Genomic DNA, 19,595 nt, shown 5'->3' with positions numbered 1-19,595 from the left:
CAGAGAAATGATGACATGATTTGCTCTTGACTTTGTTTTGAGTGAGGGAGGGCTGTGCAAGGTTACCAGCCTCACTTTCTCCTCCTGGGCCAGATATTCATAAGGATGACTGGAGAAAGCCCAGGATGCAATGGGAGACCTTGGCCTATTCAGGTTCTCACTTAGAGTGAGGTAAGGCCATTCAGTGAATAAGCCTCTCTAAGAAGTCATTAGCTAATGGCCCCTTTAATGAGCAAAAGAAAAAAATAAATAAATCAAGTTGGGAGGGAAAGAGCAACAGTTACTATTGATAAGCACTCTGAAGCCAGGAGGGTCCAGAAAACAGCCATTAAGTGGAGTTTGGGCAGCTGGAAAATAAGAAGTGACTGCTAACTACAAACCACAAGTTCCTCTTTCTCAGGGAGTTTTTCTGGTTACAAAAGATACCACCTGTAAGGAAGGATTTCTGGGTGGGATTAAGAATGCCTGGGAGAAGCTAACTAGTCAGGTAACTTGCCTCATCCAATTGAATTATGTCCAAAACAAGTTTCTGTATTTTTTGTTTCTCTTTTCTGTTATATAAGTCAACTATGTAAATCACTCCTTGTTTCTATCTGAGAAGTCAGATGACCTTATTTTATATGCAAATGCTAGCTTTGCAAGTTAAACCATAGATGTTCAGTAACTTTGTCCCCAGTTTCCTTTTATTTCACATAATTAATTTTAACTGGTCAACTAAATATTCTGGAGACACGTAATGTCTCTGGACATTACATGGTTGTCTCCCAGAGGTCCCTTTCCCTTACTACATGACCAACACTCCTTTATGACATCCTTTACTTCAATCCTACTAACATCTATTAAATTTGTACTTAAAAGATAGATCTTTGGCCATTGATTGACAATTTGGTGATGAATTCTTGAGACACAGCAACCCATTAAATAAACTGAAATTTGAGAAAATAAATCTTCACATCAATATTTCTGATTCAAGACACCTAGGGATTTGACACCAAATCCTGTATAGCTTTGGTGGAAATATAAACTGGACCAACTGGACCAACCATTGCAGAAGACAATTTGGAATCATGAGAGAAAAGTCACTAAACAGTTCATAGCCCACTGCTTCAAGGAAGTCAAAGGCAAGGGGAGAAATGTCCCATAGTCATCAAAATATCCATAGCAACATTTTTTGTGATATCAATATAACTTTCAACCTAATGACCATTGGTATGCATCTTTCCTCATTGGTGGAAATCAATGCTCTGTGGGCCAGGGCAAAGTTGGTGAGAATGGAAGAAAGGAGAGCTCTGGTATCTTCAGTATCTTCAGGCTCTACAATCATTTAGGGCATTTTGGCTTTCAGCTTTGAGAAAGAAGGTGGAAGATGCTAATCCCATTTCAAATTCCTGCAAGGAGAATAAGATTCTAGGAAGAGAGCATCAGGAGAGGAGTTAGCAATGTCCATCATGTCCTTATGCCCAAGGGTTCGCTACACTTGCAACTGGGGAATTTCACCTTGAGTGAAATCTGGGGCTCTCTTTCTTGGTTAAGCTGAGTTACCTCACTCTGGATGGGTGAGTTTTTTCTTTCTGCGTTGTTTGGTATATATATCTTTCTTTATATACTTTCTCTGATTTCTGTCTTGCTGTTGACGTGGATAAATAGAGTTTCACTGCTATTTGTTATGTGTGAGCTCATTTTGGAACTATTTTTGGTGGGAGGTCAAATCTTAAATATAAAGTTTGTGGTCCTTCTTTCCCTGTTAAAAAAAAACAAACAAACAGTGATCAGGAGTTTAGCTTGAACCTGAAAACTACATACCATAGATTAATAATATTTTAGAGAGCAGATATAATTGTAGTGCAGTACTCCTCTCTCAGAACAGTAGTCTCTGGTCCCAAACTTCTGCTTTACCTCCTGTCAGGAATTAAGTCTCCCTTGGATAAGGGTATGGGAAGTGATTGAAAGATGTATTTATTTTTCTTCCTTTCTAGATATACATGACATCCCATCTGGGGAATGGTCTTATTACAGAAAAAGCTAGGAACAAAATGGGTGTCCACCACTTAGGGAATGACTGAACAAACTATAGTTTGTGAACATAAGGAAATATTAATTCAGCATAAAATGACAAATATGAGTAATTCAGAAAAACAATGGAAAAATATTTTATGACCTGACAGACAGTGAAGCAAGTAAAATGAGGTCTACAATAATGCAAATGAAATATTAAAAAAAAGTTAAATTCTAAATAATTGTGATTAACTGTGCCCTTAGGGAACAGAAGATGAAACAAACATCCTTCCTTTCACCTGAGAGGTGAGGGAATATGGTTATAGAAGGCTAAATGCATTGTCATATATGATTACTATATCAGTTGATTTTAGTAAACAGTTTTTCTTATCATCGAGACCTCATGAAAGATGGAGTTAGTAAACTCAGAAATGACTAAGGTGAAAGCAAAAGGCATCAATAAAAGATTTTTACAGAATCTATGGTAGCTAGGTGGTACAGTGGGTAGAGCACTGGTCCTAGAGTCAGGATGGACCTGAGTTCAAATGAGGCCTCAGATACTTACTAGCTGTGTGACCCTGGTCAAGTTACTCAGCCTCAATTACCTAAAAAAAAAAATTGTAATGGAACTTCTTGGTCACATGATCAATAATACAGAAGACTAGGTATTTTCTCTGGTTCTCATGTCCTTCTAAATCCTCCAAATAAGAACTATTTCAGGTCTCTCCATAGGCTAAGTAATTGCAGCTGTCCCTACTGGATACCTCAAGAACCCTAAAAGGTAATTATCTGAAGAATTAATAGCAGAGAAGGATAAACTCTAATTCCTCAAGTTGTTAAAAATAATTTTTCCTTTCTTTCCTTTTTCTAAAATAAAATAAAATAAAATTGTAAGAAGAAAGAATATTAAGTCTAATCTTTTTTTTTTTTTCCAAATTTTAAAGTGACCCAGCAATATACCTCAAGGAGAAAAAAGAACCAGGAAAGTCCTATATTTACAGAAATATTTAGAGTGGCTCTTTTTTGTGGTAGCAAAGAACTGAAAATAAAGGAACATGTCCAACAATTACAGAATAGCTGAATAACCTATGCTATATAAATGTAATAGGATGTTACTGTAAGAAATAAAGAAATAGCTGATTTCAGAGAAACCTAGATATTCTTGTATAGTCTGATGAAAAATAAAATGAGCAGAGGCAGAAGACCATAACATTAGTGTTGTTTAAAAAAAAACAATTTTGAAAGACTTAAGAATTCATATCAACACAGTGATCAACCATAATTCCAGAGGACTAACTATGAAGAATGATACCCACCCCATGACAGAATGGCATACATGAGGATGACCCCACAGGGATTTTGCTTCCTGTGTAACAAAAAACCATATCAATGGCTTTCCTCAACTTGAACCAGCAGGCGTGGGTTGGAGTGCTTTTTGGCCTCTGACCCACACTTACCCAGCCTTCTAGCACACACATAGAAAGCAAGTGTGCAGCCATCCAAGTTTCTTTCACACTTCCCTCTTTAGTAAGTGAATGCAGGCTGAATGCACCTTTTCCATCTTATTATCTATGTATGACCCATATAGATGCAGTCTGGTGCTCCTGAATAACATCAACGATTTTTTGCAAGTGTTTGTTAATGAAATCATAGGTTCAGTGGAGGACTTTAATACTGAGGTCCATGCACTTAGGGCTGGGGATTTACAAAATAGTCTAGCTCTAGATTTCCTCCTGGAAGAGGGAAGGAGTATGCATTCTCATAGGACAGAAGGAGTGTTGCACCTGGGTTCCTGACAACTTTGATGATATTCATACCCATAGGGACTGGGTTCAGAATATCTAGAACAAGTTCCAGGAGGATTGGAAGGAACCAGGTTGCCATGGGAATGGCTAACCCCTTGGCTCCCAAACCTCTCATAGCTAAAGTATCTGTTTGTGTATTTTCTCTTGTGTTTCCTCACAGAGATTGTATGTTGTTTGTGTATATAGCACCTTCCTTGGTACAAAGAACTGATTCTCCAATTATTGATTTCCAAATTATAAACAGCAGAGATTAAGATGGTGCAGCTGAAGATAGAGGACTGATAGAGGTCCAACTGTGGTGCTGCACCATAAGTATGGTTAGAACCAAAGGGGTGATTGTGCCAAGTCAGCTACTTGCGCAGTCAGTCTGAGTGACCTCATTTTTCAACCTTGTTTTGACTTTGGCACATATGAAACCAGCCTGCAGAAAATGGTGGTCTGGAAATACCCTTGTACATACACACTAATCCCATCTCACTATGATACTATTATGAGGGAGGAGATGAAGTGACACTAACTCCATCTCCTCATTCTTATGTGTACTTTTGGCCTTATATGGAAATTGTTTACTTCTCTCGATAAAAAAGCAGCTATTTGAATTGGGCAGCAGCACCCAACTCGCTGTTGCCTTGGTTTGCTAAATAAAATATTTTTATCTTTCTTTCCTGAGTTTGCCTCACTGACCTGGGAGAGGCCTGAACCAATATTTAACAACACAAAAAAAGACAAGCAAATAGAGTTCAAATCCAGCTTCAGACACATACTAGCTATGCAATGCTGGGCAAGTCATATAACTGCTGCCTCAGTTTCCTCATCTGTAAAATGAACTGGAGAAGGAAATGGCAAACCACTCCAGGATCTTTGTCAAGAAAACCCCAAATGGGGTTTCACAAAGAGTTGGAGAGGGCTGAACAACAAAAACAACAATACGGCAACAAAGAGGTAGAAATGTCAAATGAATTCAGAGTATTAGGTTAATTCCCTCTTCCTAGGTCTCCCATTCACTTCCACACCCCATGTCATGAAAGACTGGACCAATAATGTAGCTAGAAAGGGGAGACACATCGAAAGCAAACATGGTAGCTTCAAGAGGCATGACTGGCCTTGTTCTAGATAAGAACACTGGTTTGCTACGGACTCAACGAAGGACTTCTAGTAACTAGAAGATGTGAGTTTATTCTTTGGCCACACGTTCTCCAAAAGCGTCTTGCCATTACTGTATCATTTGTTCCAAGTCACCCCATGGAATGTGTGTGCATTTGTGAGACAGTGTGCCCCAGATTTTTCAGGGGATTGGTTTTGTATTAACTCTCCGTGTGATAGCTCCTTAAAAAGTTTTGCTTTTTAAAAAGTATTTACCTTCTCAGGGGTTGATTAACTCTAGCTGACAGTCAACTGAGAGTACACTAAACTGGGCTGGGGAGTTAAAGTGCTACAAATGGAGCATCTCAGTTCCCCTAGTACCATGAAAGGAACAGTAAGTAGCCTGCCATTCCAGTGGGAAGTGGGAAAGCAACTTGCAGAGACTCCCCATGCCAGCCACTTTCACTTTTCACCTGGCTTTTTTCTACTTTTCCATTGCTATCCCAACAACCAGCAGTGGAACTCCTTCACCCCTCCCTCTCCCACTTCTAGCTGTTCCTCAGCTTTTAATGATTCTTCTCCCTTAGTTTCTTGAGGGCAAGGGAGTGTCTTGTTTCTTGCTTACATTTGTGTTCATAGCATTTAGCATTGTGTCTGGCTCATAGTTAAGTGTTTAATAAATTATCTATCATCCATCCATCCATCTACCATCATCATCATCACCATCATCATCATCATCTGTCTATCCATCCCCAAGTACTGCTACATGTAGCATATGTTCTTGCCCAACTGAACAATGCACTATAATAAAGTACTGGGGTTAAATCAGCCTGGGATCTGGGCTCTGATCGTTTGGAAAAAGCATCCTCTGTTGCTTGAGTAAGAAAGTGAAAAGTGGTAATTTTGTGATATCTAGTAAGTCATGTTCATAACTGTTCTAAAGGCATAGTAACTTCCTTTCCTAGCATCCCCTCTTCTCTTCCCCTCCCCCAATTTTATGGATGAGAAAACCTAGGCCCAAAATAGCCCTGCAGGGATTCGAATTCGGTTGCGATTTCCACTGCATGCAGGTTAAAAGTATTCTGCCGAGGAGAGAACTCAATACATAACGGTCGCTAGCATTATTTATCTGTAGTTTAGCTGTCGCTCCAAACATGATCGCCATTTCCCAGTAGCAGCAACAGGGGTCACACATCTCTAGAAAGCGGCCTTGGAAAAAGGTTCTAAGAAGAAGGCACAGAGAGGCGGAGACACGGCTCAAGCCACAGTCCCAAGCGGTCTTCCTTGCGTCCTTTGTGCAAAAGAACAGAAGGTGACGATGAGCCCTGCTGCCCAGGTGGAAGTGCAGACAGCCTGCACGGAGCCTGGAAGAGAGGGCTCAGCCCCAGGACGTGGGAGATTCTTCAACAGGAGGGCGGACGCACTTTCTGGGCCACCCTGCCCGGACCTCACGCCCTGATCAAGCTGGGGTGGCGTGGGGGAAGAGAGGGAGGGGCAGAGGGAGAGGCAGCTGAGGGGCTCCTCCTCCTCTTCTCCTCTCCGCTCGCTGGGCACTGGGGCCCTCTCCTGGTGGCTGGAAACCGAGAGGAAAAGGAGGAGCTGCGGGCCGGTGTTGTTCCCTCAGCCAGAGGAAGCGACGAGAGCGTGCTCGGCGGAGTGCTGGAGCTGCCCAGGAACATGGCGGCGGCGGAGGCTGCTTCCCTGGCACACTTGCACGCCGGCGGCCCGGGGCCGCTGTCCGCTGGGGGTGCCGTGCCCGTGCTCTTCTGCTTCTCCGTCTTCGCCCGGCCCTCCACCGTGCCGCACGGCGCGGGCCACGAGCTGCTTATCCAGAAGTTCCTGAGCCTTTACGGCGACCAGATAGACATGCACCGCAAATTCGTGGTGCAGCTCTTCGCCGAGGAGTGGGGCCAGTACGTGGACCTGCCCAAGGGCTTCCTGGTGAGCGAGCGCTGCAAGGTTCGCCTGGTTCCGCTGCAGATCCAGGTAAGCCCCGGGAGACCCGGGAGAAAGAAGCGCGCCGCCCTCCCCTCCCGGCAGACGTGCGTGCTCCTCAGGTGTCCTGGTGCCACCAGAGCGGGCAGCCCTTCCCCCGGGGACGTGTGCCAGGACTCTGGTGCTTGTGGACCTCCCGGAGAGCGAGCGAGCGAGCGAGCACATGTTTGTCCGCGGCGTCTCCGAGCAGCCGTGGAAACGTGCCCCGGGGTAGGTGGGTCATAAGTAGGGGCTGTAGCGGTGCCCTCCCAAGGCGCTCTGCAGCCTACGGCCCTCTGTTTGAAGATTTCCTGGCAGTCTGAAAACTTCATACAAGTTTCTACGTGGAAACGAACTCTCGCCCCGTCTGGGTTTGGTTTTTCTGCGTAGTTACCCCAGTGTTCTCCTCAAGAACTTGAGAGAGCTTTCTTTTTTTGATTGGGAGAGAAGGGTCCAAGACTTGGGAAAGGGTTGCTAGGTGTAATCTGCTCCCTGGTGTTCATCTTTACTCGTAGCTTTGTTTTGAAGACCTGCTGTTGGCAGTCGGGGGTGGGGGGTGAAAGAAGGATGGAAAGCTTGGAATAACAGGTACATCTTCTGATACCTAAGAACTATGTACATCTTAAACTTGGTTTATGTTTTTTCACTTTTATTTTCTTTTTGTATAATTAACAGAAACTAGCCATTCAGGTTGAAAATGAAACAAATGTAGAATTCAGATCTTGGAGGTATGCAGAGCTCAGGTGTCTCCCTCTGCCAAGTGCTCTAAAGCAGCGGTTCTTTAACTGAGTTATCCGTGGCCTTTCTTTCCTGCCTTGTAATCCCTTGAGCATCCTGATTAGAAAGTTCATAGGTGGTTTGCTAAATCCAGGAATGTTCCCTGGATCTGAAAGATTCGGGGCTGATCAAGTTTCTTTCAGGGGCCTTGACTAAGACATTGAAAGTCTCTTAGGCAGCCTTGGAATGATGCCCTAAATGTTGCCCCCATCTTTATGTCTAAACATTTTTGTGGTTACCTCAGCAAGTCTCCTTGAGACACTGTTTCTGAGAAAGTGAATGCTGGAGGAGATACCATTGATAAATGGTAACTCAAACACTGCTAAAGAATCCTGAAAAAACAAGTGCAATAAAGTAGCAGTGGGTGAGGGGGTGGGGAGAGAGGAGCACGTTTGTTTGAGTTAATTCAATGTTGTCAATTTCTTAACTTTTGAGAGTCATAAAAAATATTTTTATTGTTAAAGTGATCATCCAGTGTCATTTATAACAAATACATCTTAACTAAATATTTTGAAATGTGTCAAAGTACATGACTCCTTAATATTCCCTTTAAGTGTTAATTAAACCTCATTGGGAAGATCTCTCATAGAATTAATTGTGAATTTTGAATTATGTTCTATCTGCAGGAGACAATCACTGAGTACTTATTTTGCTTTAAAAGAAAAATTCCTTCCACAGACATTTTTAGAAGTTACATTTTTTTTCTTGGGCTAACATCAATTGAATTAAAATGCACTTTTTTCTACATTTGTGTTCTTAGCAATTAAAAGTTGCTGAGATACACAAAATTCCTTTCCTTTGCAATCACTAATATTTTTTAGCACAATAGTGAGATAGTGCTAGAGGAACATGAAAAGATAAATAAGGCTCAGCTTCCTATCTCAAGAAATTTATATTCCATTAGAAAAACTTTCGAGTTTATAGTTTTTTTATTCTTTTAAGTAAAGTAATTTAGTATCTATTAGCTGATACTGATAGGTTTTTTTTAAAAACTACACTTCATGTTATTCATGATACTCTTTGGTCATGCCCAGGAATATTTCATTGTTTTTATGTTTCACTTTTGTTCAACTATTTCCCAATTGTTTAAGAGGTATTCTAAGATACCACTCCAGATTCTAGCTTGTACTCTTTTCTTCCCTCCCTTTTAAAACAAATTTTTATTCATGTCTTTTGTTGTTTTTTTTAACATCACCAAATTTCCCCCAGTTTCTTTTCCCACTCCCACCCCTTGAAAGCCATTCCATTTCACAAATACTATTTTAGAGAAAAAAAAAATCAGCAAAACTGATTAATGTACAAAAATGTCTGAAAATATTTTTAATGTACCACACCCAGTGGACCTCTTACCTCTGCAAAGGGATGGGGGAGAGGAGGATGTCTTACATCTCTTCTGTGGAGCCATACTTGTTCTTTGTAATATCATAACATTTTCTTTTGATTATTTTGTGGTTCTTTTCACTTACTTTTTTGAATTGTATATTTTATATATTTCTTTCTTCACTCTGCTTCATTCTTCATCAGTTTGTGTAAATCTTTCCATGCTTCACAGTATTCATAAATATCCATCATTCCTTATAGCAGAGAAATGTTTTATTTTATGGAAATGGAGATGAACAAATTTAAAGACATCTTCACTCCAAATGAATTATTTGTCCCCAATCTGCAGTAGAGCCTTCTGAGCTTTTATTGGCCTGAACACACTGTACCTTGACTGGACATAATGATGTCATTTTGGTCCTCTTGGAGCACAAAGGACAATCACCATTCTATTTTATTTATGCATCACATTTTGTGTACATGATGGATGTATTTTGTTTCCAGTTCTTTGCTATCACCAAAAAAAAAAAAAAAGCTTTTGTAAATATTTTTATTTAATTTGGGGACTTTTTTCTTGGTCAAAAGTTATCAGCATTGCTTTCTAGATGGTTGTACTGATTCACAGATCCACCAGCCAGTATTTTTTTCTTTGATGAGCTTTGGATTTTGACCATGATATATTCCTGGGGCTTCTTCTCTTGGAGCTTCTTTCAGGAGACAATTGGTAGATTCTTTCTGTCAGGTTCTGATAGGTATGAGCAGTTTTTGTTTGGCAGTTTTTGAAATGCAAAGTACAGGCTTTGCTTTTGTCATAGTTTTCTTAAAGTTTTTCCTTATAATTTTTGTTTGATTTATTGTAGTTTCCAAAAAATCTATTTCTAAGATAAGGTTTTACCACTTTATCTTAATAAACTACTAATTTTCCTTTCAATTCTTTTCTCTAGATATTTTATTTTATTTTTTAATTGTCTTGCTTCCTTTCTTCTAGGTATTCATACAGTCCTTTTGGAAAATCTATTTTTTCCTTAGAATCTCTCCTTGAAGTTATTATAGAGAGTTGTTTTCTCTTTGGGGGATCTCTGGATTTGCAATATTTTTTTATACTGATGGTATTTTCTCAGATTTATTCTTCCCACCTTGCTGAATTGGGGCTTTGGGTGTGCTTTTCAGAAGGGTAGTCTGTCTTGCTTGGGGTCACTAGAGTTCCTGTGTTACCCCACTCTACCTCCATCCAGATCTTTGAGGATGGGAGTGCTGAATCTTCTGTCTCTCTGTGGCACCTCAGGACATCTCAGAACTTAGGACCACTTGCCTGGGCTGGTCTCCTCTGAATATACTGGCGCTGCATTGGTTGTTTGCCCTACTTGCTACTCTGGTACTTCCAAAGTCCCCAACATTGGGCTTGCTGACCACCTTTGGGCTTTTTAAGTCTGTAATTTCTAATTGAATTTTTTTTTTTTTTACCTTTTTTGGTGTGCTGTGAACTAAAGAGCTATATATGAGTAAATATGTGGCAATCTGCTTTTTTTGTTTTGGCAGCCATCTTAGACATCTCTAGTTTAGCTTCTGAGAAGCTTTGGACTGGAGGCCTTGCAGTAGAACATAATCCAGGAACAACCCAGCAAAACTAGGAATTAGAAGGCCTGTATTCTGATCTCTGCTGTGTTGGCATCCCTGACTTCTTCCTCTCACACCATGAGAAGACCAATAAATAGCTTCCGATTTTCTCTTCTTCCTCCTCCCCTTCAGAACATGGGGTGATCTGGTTTTTCCCTAACAGACAAAAGCTAGCTCTTTTATCTTTGTTTGAATACCCTTTCCATGTTAGGGCTAAGTAAATACCTTCTTAACTGTTCAGTGACCTATGAGTTCTTCATTTTATCCTAACATTGAACCTGAACTCACAAATGCTGACCTATCTGGCCATATTTTCTTGTTATTGTTTTCAGTCTTGATGTTTCTACCTTCACAACATCTCCTTTTCTTCTCATTCACATAGCAACCGTGTAGTTCAGACCCATGTTAGCTCTCTTTTGGACTACTGCCTGTTTGGTCTACTTGCCTCAAATCTCTTTTTAAAAAATCTTAAATATTTTTTCCAGTTACATGTACAAAATTTTAATATTCTTATTAAAAAAATTTTGAGTTCCAAATTCTCTCCCTCTTTCCTTCTCTTTCCCCCACATTGAGAAGGCAAGCAATTTGACATAGTTTATACATGTGCAATCATGCAAAACATTTTCATATTAGTCATGTTGTAAAAGGAAAAAATCCAAGAAAAATAAAGTTTAAAAAAAAATTATGCTTTGATTCCAGCACTTCTTTCTCTGCAGGTGGATAGCATTCTTTTTTTTTGTCGTGAGCCCTTTGGAATTGTCTAGATCATTGTATCGCTGAGAATAGTTAAGTCATTCACAGATGATCGTCATACAGTGTTTCTGTTTCTGTGTGCAATGTTCTTTTGTTTCTGCTCATTTCACTTTGCATCAGTTCATGTAAGTCTTTGAGGTTTTTTCCTGAAGCCATCCTGCTCATCATTTCTTGTAGCACGGTAGTGTTCCATCAAAATCACATACCAAAATTCGTTCAGCATTCCCCAATTGATGAGGATGCCCTCAATGTCCAATTCTTTGCTACCATAGAGCTGTTATGAAGTTTTGTACAAAGAGGTCTTTTTAAAAAAAATCTCTTTGGGTTATACTTAGTAATGGTATTGCTGTGTCAAAGGGTATGCACAGTTTAATAGCCCTTTGGGCATGGCTCCATATTATTCTCCAGAATGGCTGGATCAGTTCACAGTTCCACCAAGAGTGCATTAGTATACAAATTTTCTCACGTCCCCTCCAGCATTTGTGATCTTTCTTTTCTATCATATTAGTCAATTTGATGGGTGTGAAGTGGTACCTCAGAGTTGTTTTAATTTTCGTTTCTCTGATCAGTAGTGATTTAGAGCATTTTAAATTAGCTATAGATAGCTTTAATTTTCTTCCTCTGAAAGTGAAAACTGCCTGTTCATATCCTTTGACCATTTATCAGTTGGGGAATGATTTGTATTCTTATGAATTTAACTCAGTTCTCTGTATATTTGAGAAGTGACTTATTAGGGAAACTTGCTGTCAACAAATGTCACCCAGTTTTCTGCTTTTCTTCTAATCTTGGCTACGTTGGTATTGTTTGTATTAAGCCTTTTTATTTTAACATAATCATAATTATTCACTTTTTAAATGCTCTTTATCTCTTGTTTGGTCATAAATTCTTCCTTTATCCATAGATCTGACAGGTCTATTCCATGCTCCCCTAATTTGTTTATTGGATCACCTTTTGTGTATAAATTGTGTACTTATTTTGACCTTATCTCAGCATATGATATGAAATGGTGGTCTATACTTAGTGTTTGCTAAAGTGTTTTCTAGTCTTCCCAGCAGTTTTTGTCAAATAGTGAGTTTGTGTCCCAAAAGCTTGGATCTTTGGGTTTCTCAAACATTAGATTACTCTAGTCATTTACTGCTGTTATTATATATTTAATCTATTCCACTGACCTACCACTCTATTTCTTAGCCAGTACTAGTTTGTTTTGATGATTACTGCTTTGTAATACAGTTTGAGATCTGGTATGACTAAGTTACCTTCCTTCATGACCTTTTGTTCTTTCAGATGAATTTTATTATTTTTTCTAGCCCTATAATGTAATTTCTGGTAGTTTGATTGGTATGTCACTGATTACTTATGTAAATTAATTTAAGTAGAATTGTCATTTTTATTATATTAGCTTGGCTAATTTTTTCCAGTTGTTTAGATCTGACTTTATTTGGGTGAAAAGTGTTTTATAATTGTGTTCATGTAGCTCCTAGGTTTGTAATGGAACAGTAGGCTCCCAAGTATTTTATACTATTTATGGTTATTTCAAATGGAATTTCTTTGTCTCTTCCTGCTGGGCTTTGCTATTGTGTGAATGAAATTCAGCAGAAGTGTAAACCAACGCAATTCTTCAAGCAAGATGTCATTTATTAAAAGGGGCATGCCACCTGGTAATAAAGGATGGGTCAAATGGCCCTGCTCTGGCCAGAAGACCCTGAATTGAGGGTGTGATACATTTCTATAACCATAGAACAAAGAACAGAACAAAAATTGTGTAACTGGCCAATCGAAGAAAGCAGACATGGCCTCCAGGTGGGAATTACAACCAACTCTCCAAGAAATGCTTTAAGAAAGAACCTTTTATGGGTTCTGGCTCCATCCTGAAGTTATTGTTAAGGTTGGATTTACTGGCAGCTAGGGAAGTAGATAAGATGGCCTTAATTGTTGAAGATCAGACAAGGTCAGGTACAAGGTCATCTTAGCTTTTCAAAGACACCTCACAAACCTTGCAGGAAATGCTGAGATAATGTTTTATGAGAGCACTGAGAACAGAATTTTTCTTTAACTGGCAGTCATTGTAGGAAATCTTAAATTTTGATACCTAACTTCGGAAAGGCTGAACTTTAGCACATTTAAACTTCTTTTCTCAGATACAGTGAGAAGGCTCGGGGTTTTTATATAGAAAACAAAATGTGATTACAGGATAAAATCCAATATGAAATGTAGGATCAGGAATTAATTTCTCATTTGGTAATATGTATAAAAATGCTAATGATTTATATAGGCTTATTTTATACCCTGCAATTTTTCTGAAGTTGTTAATTATTTCAACCTGTTTTTTTAAATTGATTCTCTAGAGTTCTCTAAGTATACCATCATATTATTTGCAAAGAATGATTGTTTTGTTTCTCCATTGTCTATTTTAATTCCTTCAATTTCTTTTTCTTCCCTTATTGTGATAGCTAGCATTTCTAGTACAATATTGAACAATAGAGGTGCATGATGGACATCCTTGCTTCTCCCTTGATCTTACTGGGAAGGCTTCTAGTTTATCCTTATTACAGATAATCCTTGCTGTTGATTTTAGATAAATATTGCTTATCACTTTAAGGAAAGCTCTATTTACTTCTATACTTTTTGGGCTTTTAATAGGAATGAGTATTATATTTTGTCAAAAGCTTTTTCTATATTTACTGGTAGAATAATACAATTTTTGTTGGTTTTGTTATTGATATGGTGGATTATGCTGATATTTTTCCTAATATTGAACCAGCCCTGCATTCCTGGTATAAATGCCAAATAGTCATAGTATATGATCTATATGATATATTGCTGTAATCTCCTTGCTAACATTTTATTTAAATTGTTTTCATCAATATTCCTTAAGGAAATTGGTCTCTAGTTTTCTTTCTCTACTTTTGCTCTTCCTGGTTTAGGTATCAGTACCATATTTGTGCCAGAAAAGGAATTTAATAGGACTTTTTCTTTCCCTGTTGTCCCAAATATTTTATATAGTACTGGAATTAATTGTTCTTTAAATGTTTGGTAGAATTCACCTGTAAATACATCTGGCCCTGGATACTTATTCTTAGGAAGCTCATTGATGACTTCTTCAGTTTCTTTTTTAAGATTTGGTTATTTAAGCATTATATTTCCTTTTCTGTTAATCTGAGCAATTTATACCTTTGTAAATATTCATCTGTTTTGCTAAGATTGTTAGACATATTGCCATGTAATTAAGCAAAATAGCTTCTTATAATTACTTTAATTTCCTTTTCATTGGTGGGGAATTCAATCTTTCCATTTTTGATACTGATAATTTGGTTTTCTTAATTTTTTTCATCAAATTAACCAATGATTTACCTATTTTATTCCCCCCCCAAAAAAATCGGTTCCTAGTTTATTTTAATTAACTTCTCCTTTGAGTTACAGGATTTCCAATTTGGCATTTAATTTGGGATTTTTAATTTTTTCTTTTTGTAGTTTTTTAAGTAGCATTCCCAGTTCATTCTTTCTCTATTTCATTGTTGTAAGCATTTAGAGATAAAAATTTTCCCCTATCTGATGCTTTGGGTACATCCCATACATTTTGGTTGTCATCTCATAGTTGTCATTCTCTTTAAATGAAATTATTGATTATTTCTCTGATTTTTTCTTTGATGCACTCATTTTTTAGGATTAGACTATTTAATTTCCAGTGAATTCTTAATCTGTTTTTACAGCCCTTTATTGAATATAATTTTGTTGCGTTAAGATCTGAGAAGCACGCATTTAATATTTATGCTTTTCTGCATTTCGTTATGAGGTTTTAATGCCCCAACACATGATCTGTTTTTGTGTAGGTGCCATGTACCACTGAGAAAAAAATGTATATTCCTTTCTGTTTCCATTCAGTTTTCTCCAGAGGTCTGTCATATTTAACTTTTCCTAAAATTCCATTCATCTCCTTAACTTCTAACCTGTTTCTTTTCTGATTAGATTTATCTAGTTCTAAGAGTAGAAAGTTGATGTCCTCCACTTATATTATTTTACTGTCTGTTTCTCTTGTAACTCATGTAACTTTTCCTTTATGAAGCTGTTTGCTATACTGTTTGATACATATATATTTAGTTTTAATATTACATCATTGTCTGTGGCACCTTTTAGAAAATGTTACTTCCCTGCTTATCTTTGTAAATTAGATCTATTTTTGCTTTTGCTTTATCTGAGATTGCTATCCCTGCTACTTTTTTTTTTTACTTCAGCTGAAGCATAATATATTCTGCTCCATCCTTTTACCTTTACTCTCTGAGTGTCTCTCTGCATCAAGTGTTTTTTGTTTTTTTGTAAACAACATGTTATAGGATTCTGGTTTTTAATTCACTCTGCTCTCCTCTCTACCCTTATAGGGTAAGATAGACTTCTATACCCAAGAGTGTGTATGCTATTCCCTCTTTGAGCCAGTTCTGATAGAAGTCCAAGCATTGCCTGACATTTCCCCCATTTTCCTTTCCACTGTAAAAGCTTCCTTATGCCTCTTTTGTGTGAGATAATTTACTCTATTTTACCTTTCTCTTTCTCTTCTTCCAGTTCATCCCTTTCTCTAGCCCTTTAATTTTTTTTTATTATCATCTCATCATAGTCAGTTCACACCCAGATCTTCTGTCTATGTACACTCCTTCTAATTGCCCTAATAATGCTAAAGTACTTAGCATTGAGAAGTATTATTTTCCCATATAGGAATGTAAACAGTTTAACCTTATTGATTCCTTATAATTTTTCTTTCCTGTTTACCTTTTTATACTTCTCTTGAGTCTTATATTTGAAAATCAAGTGTTCTATTCATCTCTAGTCTTTTTATCAGGAATGTTTGAAAGTCTTCAGTTTCATTAAATATCAGTTTTTTCCCTTGAAGGATTACACTCAGTGTTGCTGGGTGGAGATTTGATTCTTGGTTGAAGTCCTAGCTCCTTTACCCTCTGGAATATCCAAGTCCTCAGAACCTTTAATAGAGAAGCTACTAAATCTTCTGTTATATTGACTGTGGCTCTTTAGTATTTAAATTTTTTTTCCTGTTACTTGCAGTATTTTCTCCTTGACTGGGGAGCTCTGGAATTTAGCCATAGTATTCTTGAGAATTTTCATTTTGGGATCTCTTTCAGGAGATGCTTGATGGATACTCTCAGTTTCTTTTACCCTCTGGTTCTGGTATATCAAGGTAGTTTTCCTTGATAGTTTCTTGCAGAATGATTTCTAGGCTCTTTTTCTGACCATGGTTTTTGAGTAGTCCAGTAATAAGTCATTCCTAAGGTCTCCCTTCCTGGTGGCATGCCAGGGCATGGCCTTCTGGGTTAGACAGCATTCTAATCTCACCCCAGTAAGGCAGGACTTTCCTGATGACTTTCTAAGTTGCCTTGGGCTGGAAAATTGTTTCACCTTGTCCTTTTGTTGTTTCTACCACTCCAGAATTTGTTTGGAGGCATTATTTTGACATTGTTTGAAAGGAAATTTGGTAAAGCTCAGGTGAGTCCCTGCCTTTGTTCTGCCATCTTAGTTTCACCCCACCTCAAATCTCTTGATACTCAATTTCATCCTTCTATAAGATGCAAAAGTCATTCTCCCCCTCCCCAAAGAGTAGGTGTAACTGGTCTTCCTGATTGGTGAGCTCCCTTTTCTGTCTTTCCAGCCTTCTTACACCTCACTCTTCTCCTTGACTTGTTCTGGCTTACTTTCAGTTCTTCATTTCCTGATGCTGTGCCTTTAACATTGCTGTCCTCCATGCCAAGAATTCCTACTGCTTCACCTTTGCCTCTTAGTTCCCTTGCCCTTCTTATAGACCTAGCTCACATCCTCCCCTTCTCTAGAAGACCTTTTCTAACACCCTTACCATCTGGCTTCTAATGCATGCTTCTTTTTAATTTAATTAGAATATCTTTTTTTCAAATAGCTACCTTCACCTTCTCTGTATTTATCTTCTGTATACCTAGTTTTAATTTACATTTAATCTTCCCCATTAGAATATTTTTTTTTGAGCAAGGGATTGCTTTTTGCCTTCCCCCCTCCTTTTTCTAAAATCTCCATTGTGCTTAGCACAGTGCCAGGCACATAGTAAGCACTTAATCAATATCTTTTGGCTTACTGTTCAGTTATTTAAATAGTCTATTTCTTGTTTTGTTATTTTAAGTTGTTAGGGATGGGCCTGATTTCAACATCCACTTAGTTCAGGTTTGAGGCATTATGGACAAAATGAGGCACTTCTAAATCACTGAACAGTTAACAATAGGAGGTTTGCACAGCCCTAACATAACAAGGACATGCAACAAGGATATAGTGGTATGTAACTTCTGTAAGGCATGATGACTGGCATGGTCTTCAGATACCCACCAAGTCAGAGGAGCCTTGACCCCATTTGGGTGAGACCTTTATGGCCCTAGGTGACCAGAAAGCTGGTTATGATAGAGGCCACCAGAAAGCTGAATCATGAGAGGCACAGATTGAGGCTTGCCCAGCCTAGGCCAATTGGAGAGAAAGGAGAAATCTTAGTAGATAATGATCCTATCACACATCACCCTCATGGTGGCTAAGTCCTAAGGCTTTTCTAGAGTACCTTCTACCATTTAAATGCTGTCAGGGCTCTTACTGGACAAATCCTCCTGGCATAGGCAGTACTAAAGGGAAGTGAAAAAGGAAAAAAACATAGAGCTTCCAAAAGAATAACTAAAGAAAAAGAAGAGAAAAATGTTGAGAAAAACAAAAACTAGCAAACCTAAGCTATTCCTATTAGAAGGACTAAGTCTCAATATTAGATCTCAATATTCTAGTTCAGATGGTGAGTGATGGCAAATCTTTGCAGTTCACATGAAGCATTATGGTGATGTTGAACCTAGAGAAGCATCATGATTATCAGAGACACAGCACAAACGATGACACTTGTATTATAGTTAGTCACATATTCTTCTCCTCATAAAAGATGGTGACAATGAATAGGAGTCGTACCAGGAACATCAGGGCCACAGGACGGATAATAATACTTCTGTTACAGTTAACAATTTTTTATATTAAGAAATGTATGGGGAATGGGGGGCATTGAGCCAAGATGGCAGAGAGAAGCCAGGAAGTTACCTGAGCTCTTTCCAGTTACCCTCAGAAACAATGTTAAATCAGGTCTCTAAAAGAATCCTGGAGTTACAGAATCCATAAAAAAGACAGAGTGAAGCAATTTTCCAGCCCAAGATAACCTAGAAGGTCTTCTGTCTTCCTTAGAAGGAAAGGTCTGTCTCACTTGGATAAAAGGAGAACAGAAGCTCAGTGCAGGCAATGTCTGGGTAAGCCAGCGAGATGGCTCTTAACCATAGCACAGATTAACACCTGAGGTCCCATGGTCCTGGCTCAACAGGCCAGTGGTACAGCAGGTCAACTGTGAGGCAGAAGGCAAACTGCCATTCCTGGAACCCTGGCATAACAAACATGACTAGGCTGAGCCACCACAGCACAGTGGGCAATTCTGCCAGCACCTGAGGCCATGGTGTCAAAAGCCAGTGACCAGGCCCCTGGTCCCCAACAGAAGAAGTTTGGTACAGTGCCTCCTGTTGTACCCCAGGACCCCACTTAAACTTTTAAAAATGAGCAAAAAAAACCAAAAAAAGAGCCATGTGCATACAGAAAGCTACTGTGGTAACAGGGAAGACTCAGACTCATAATAGGACAACTGTCAAAATGCCTAAATGTGAAGCCTCAAAGGGGAATATGAATTGACCTCAAGCCAAAAAAATCCTCTTGGAAGAACTCAAAAAGGATTTTAAAATCAAGTAAGAGAGGTAGAAGAAGAACTGGGAAAAGAAATGAGAATTATGAAAGAAGAATCAATGGTTTGGAAAAAAAAAGGTCAAAAATTGACTGGAGAAAAACAGCTCCTTAAAAAAATAGAATTAGCCAAATAGGGAAAAAAATCCACTGACGAAAACAACTCCTTTAAAAGTAGAATCGGTCAAATGGAAAAGGAGGCACAAAAACTAACTGAAGAAAATAATTCCTAAAAATTAGAATTCAGCAAGTAGAAGCTATAAAAGTAAAAAGTATAAAGTAGAACTCTATAAAACATCAGTGATCAGTCAAACAAAAGAAAAAAGAAGAAGAAAATATAAAATACCTCATTGGAACAACAGCTAACCTGGAAAATAGATTCCAAGAGAGATAATTTAAGAATTATTGTACTATTTGAAAGCTATTATCAAGAAAAGAGCCTGGACAGCATCTTCCAAGAAATCATCAAATAAAACTGCCCTGATATGCTAGAGCCAGAGA

General features: G+C 38.4%; 1 protein-coding gene across 1 annotated transcript in view; it reads left to right on the top strand.

The window, feature by feature from the left end:
- The first annotated feature begins 5,989 nt into the window (after positions 1 to 5,989).
- The window catches only part of ISOC1 (isochorismatase domain containing 1), a 59,314-nt gene continuing 45,708 nt past the window's right edge, over positions 5,990 to 19,595 (top strand). Inside the window, exon 1 of the mRNA XM_072597374.1 lies at positions 5,990 to 6,869. Coding sequence (XP_072453475.1) covers positions 6,561 to 6,869 — 309 coding nt within the window. The 5' untranslated portion in view covers positions 5,990 to 6,560. The remainder of the gene's footprint in view (positions 6,870 to 19,595) is intronic.

Source organism: Notamacropus eugenii, chromosome 3 (assembly GCF_028372415.1).
Source record: "Notamacropus eugenii isolate mMacEug1 chromosome 3, mMacEug1.pri_v2, whole genome shotgun sequence".
NCBI classification, from domain to species: domain Eukaryota; kingdom Metazoa; phylum Chordata; class Mammalia; order Diprotodontia; family Macropodidae; genus Notamacropus; species Notamacropus eugenii.
Note: the sequence above shows the minus strand (reverse complement) of the source record. Positions and strands in the feature narration are given on the sequence as shown.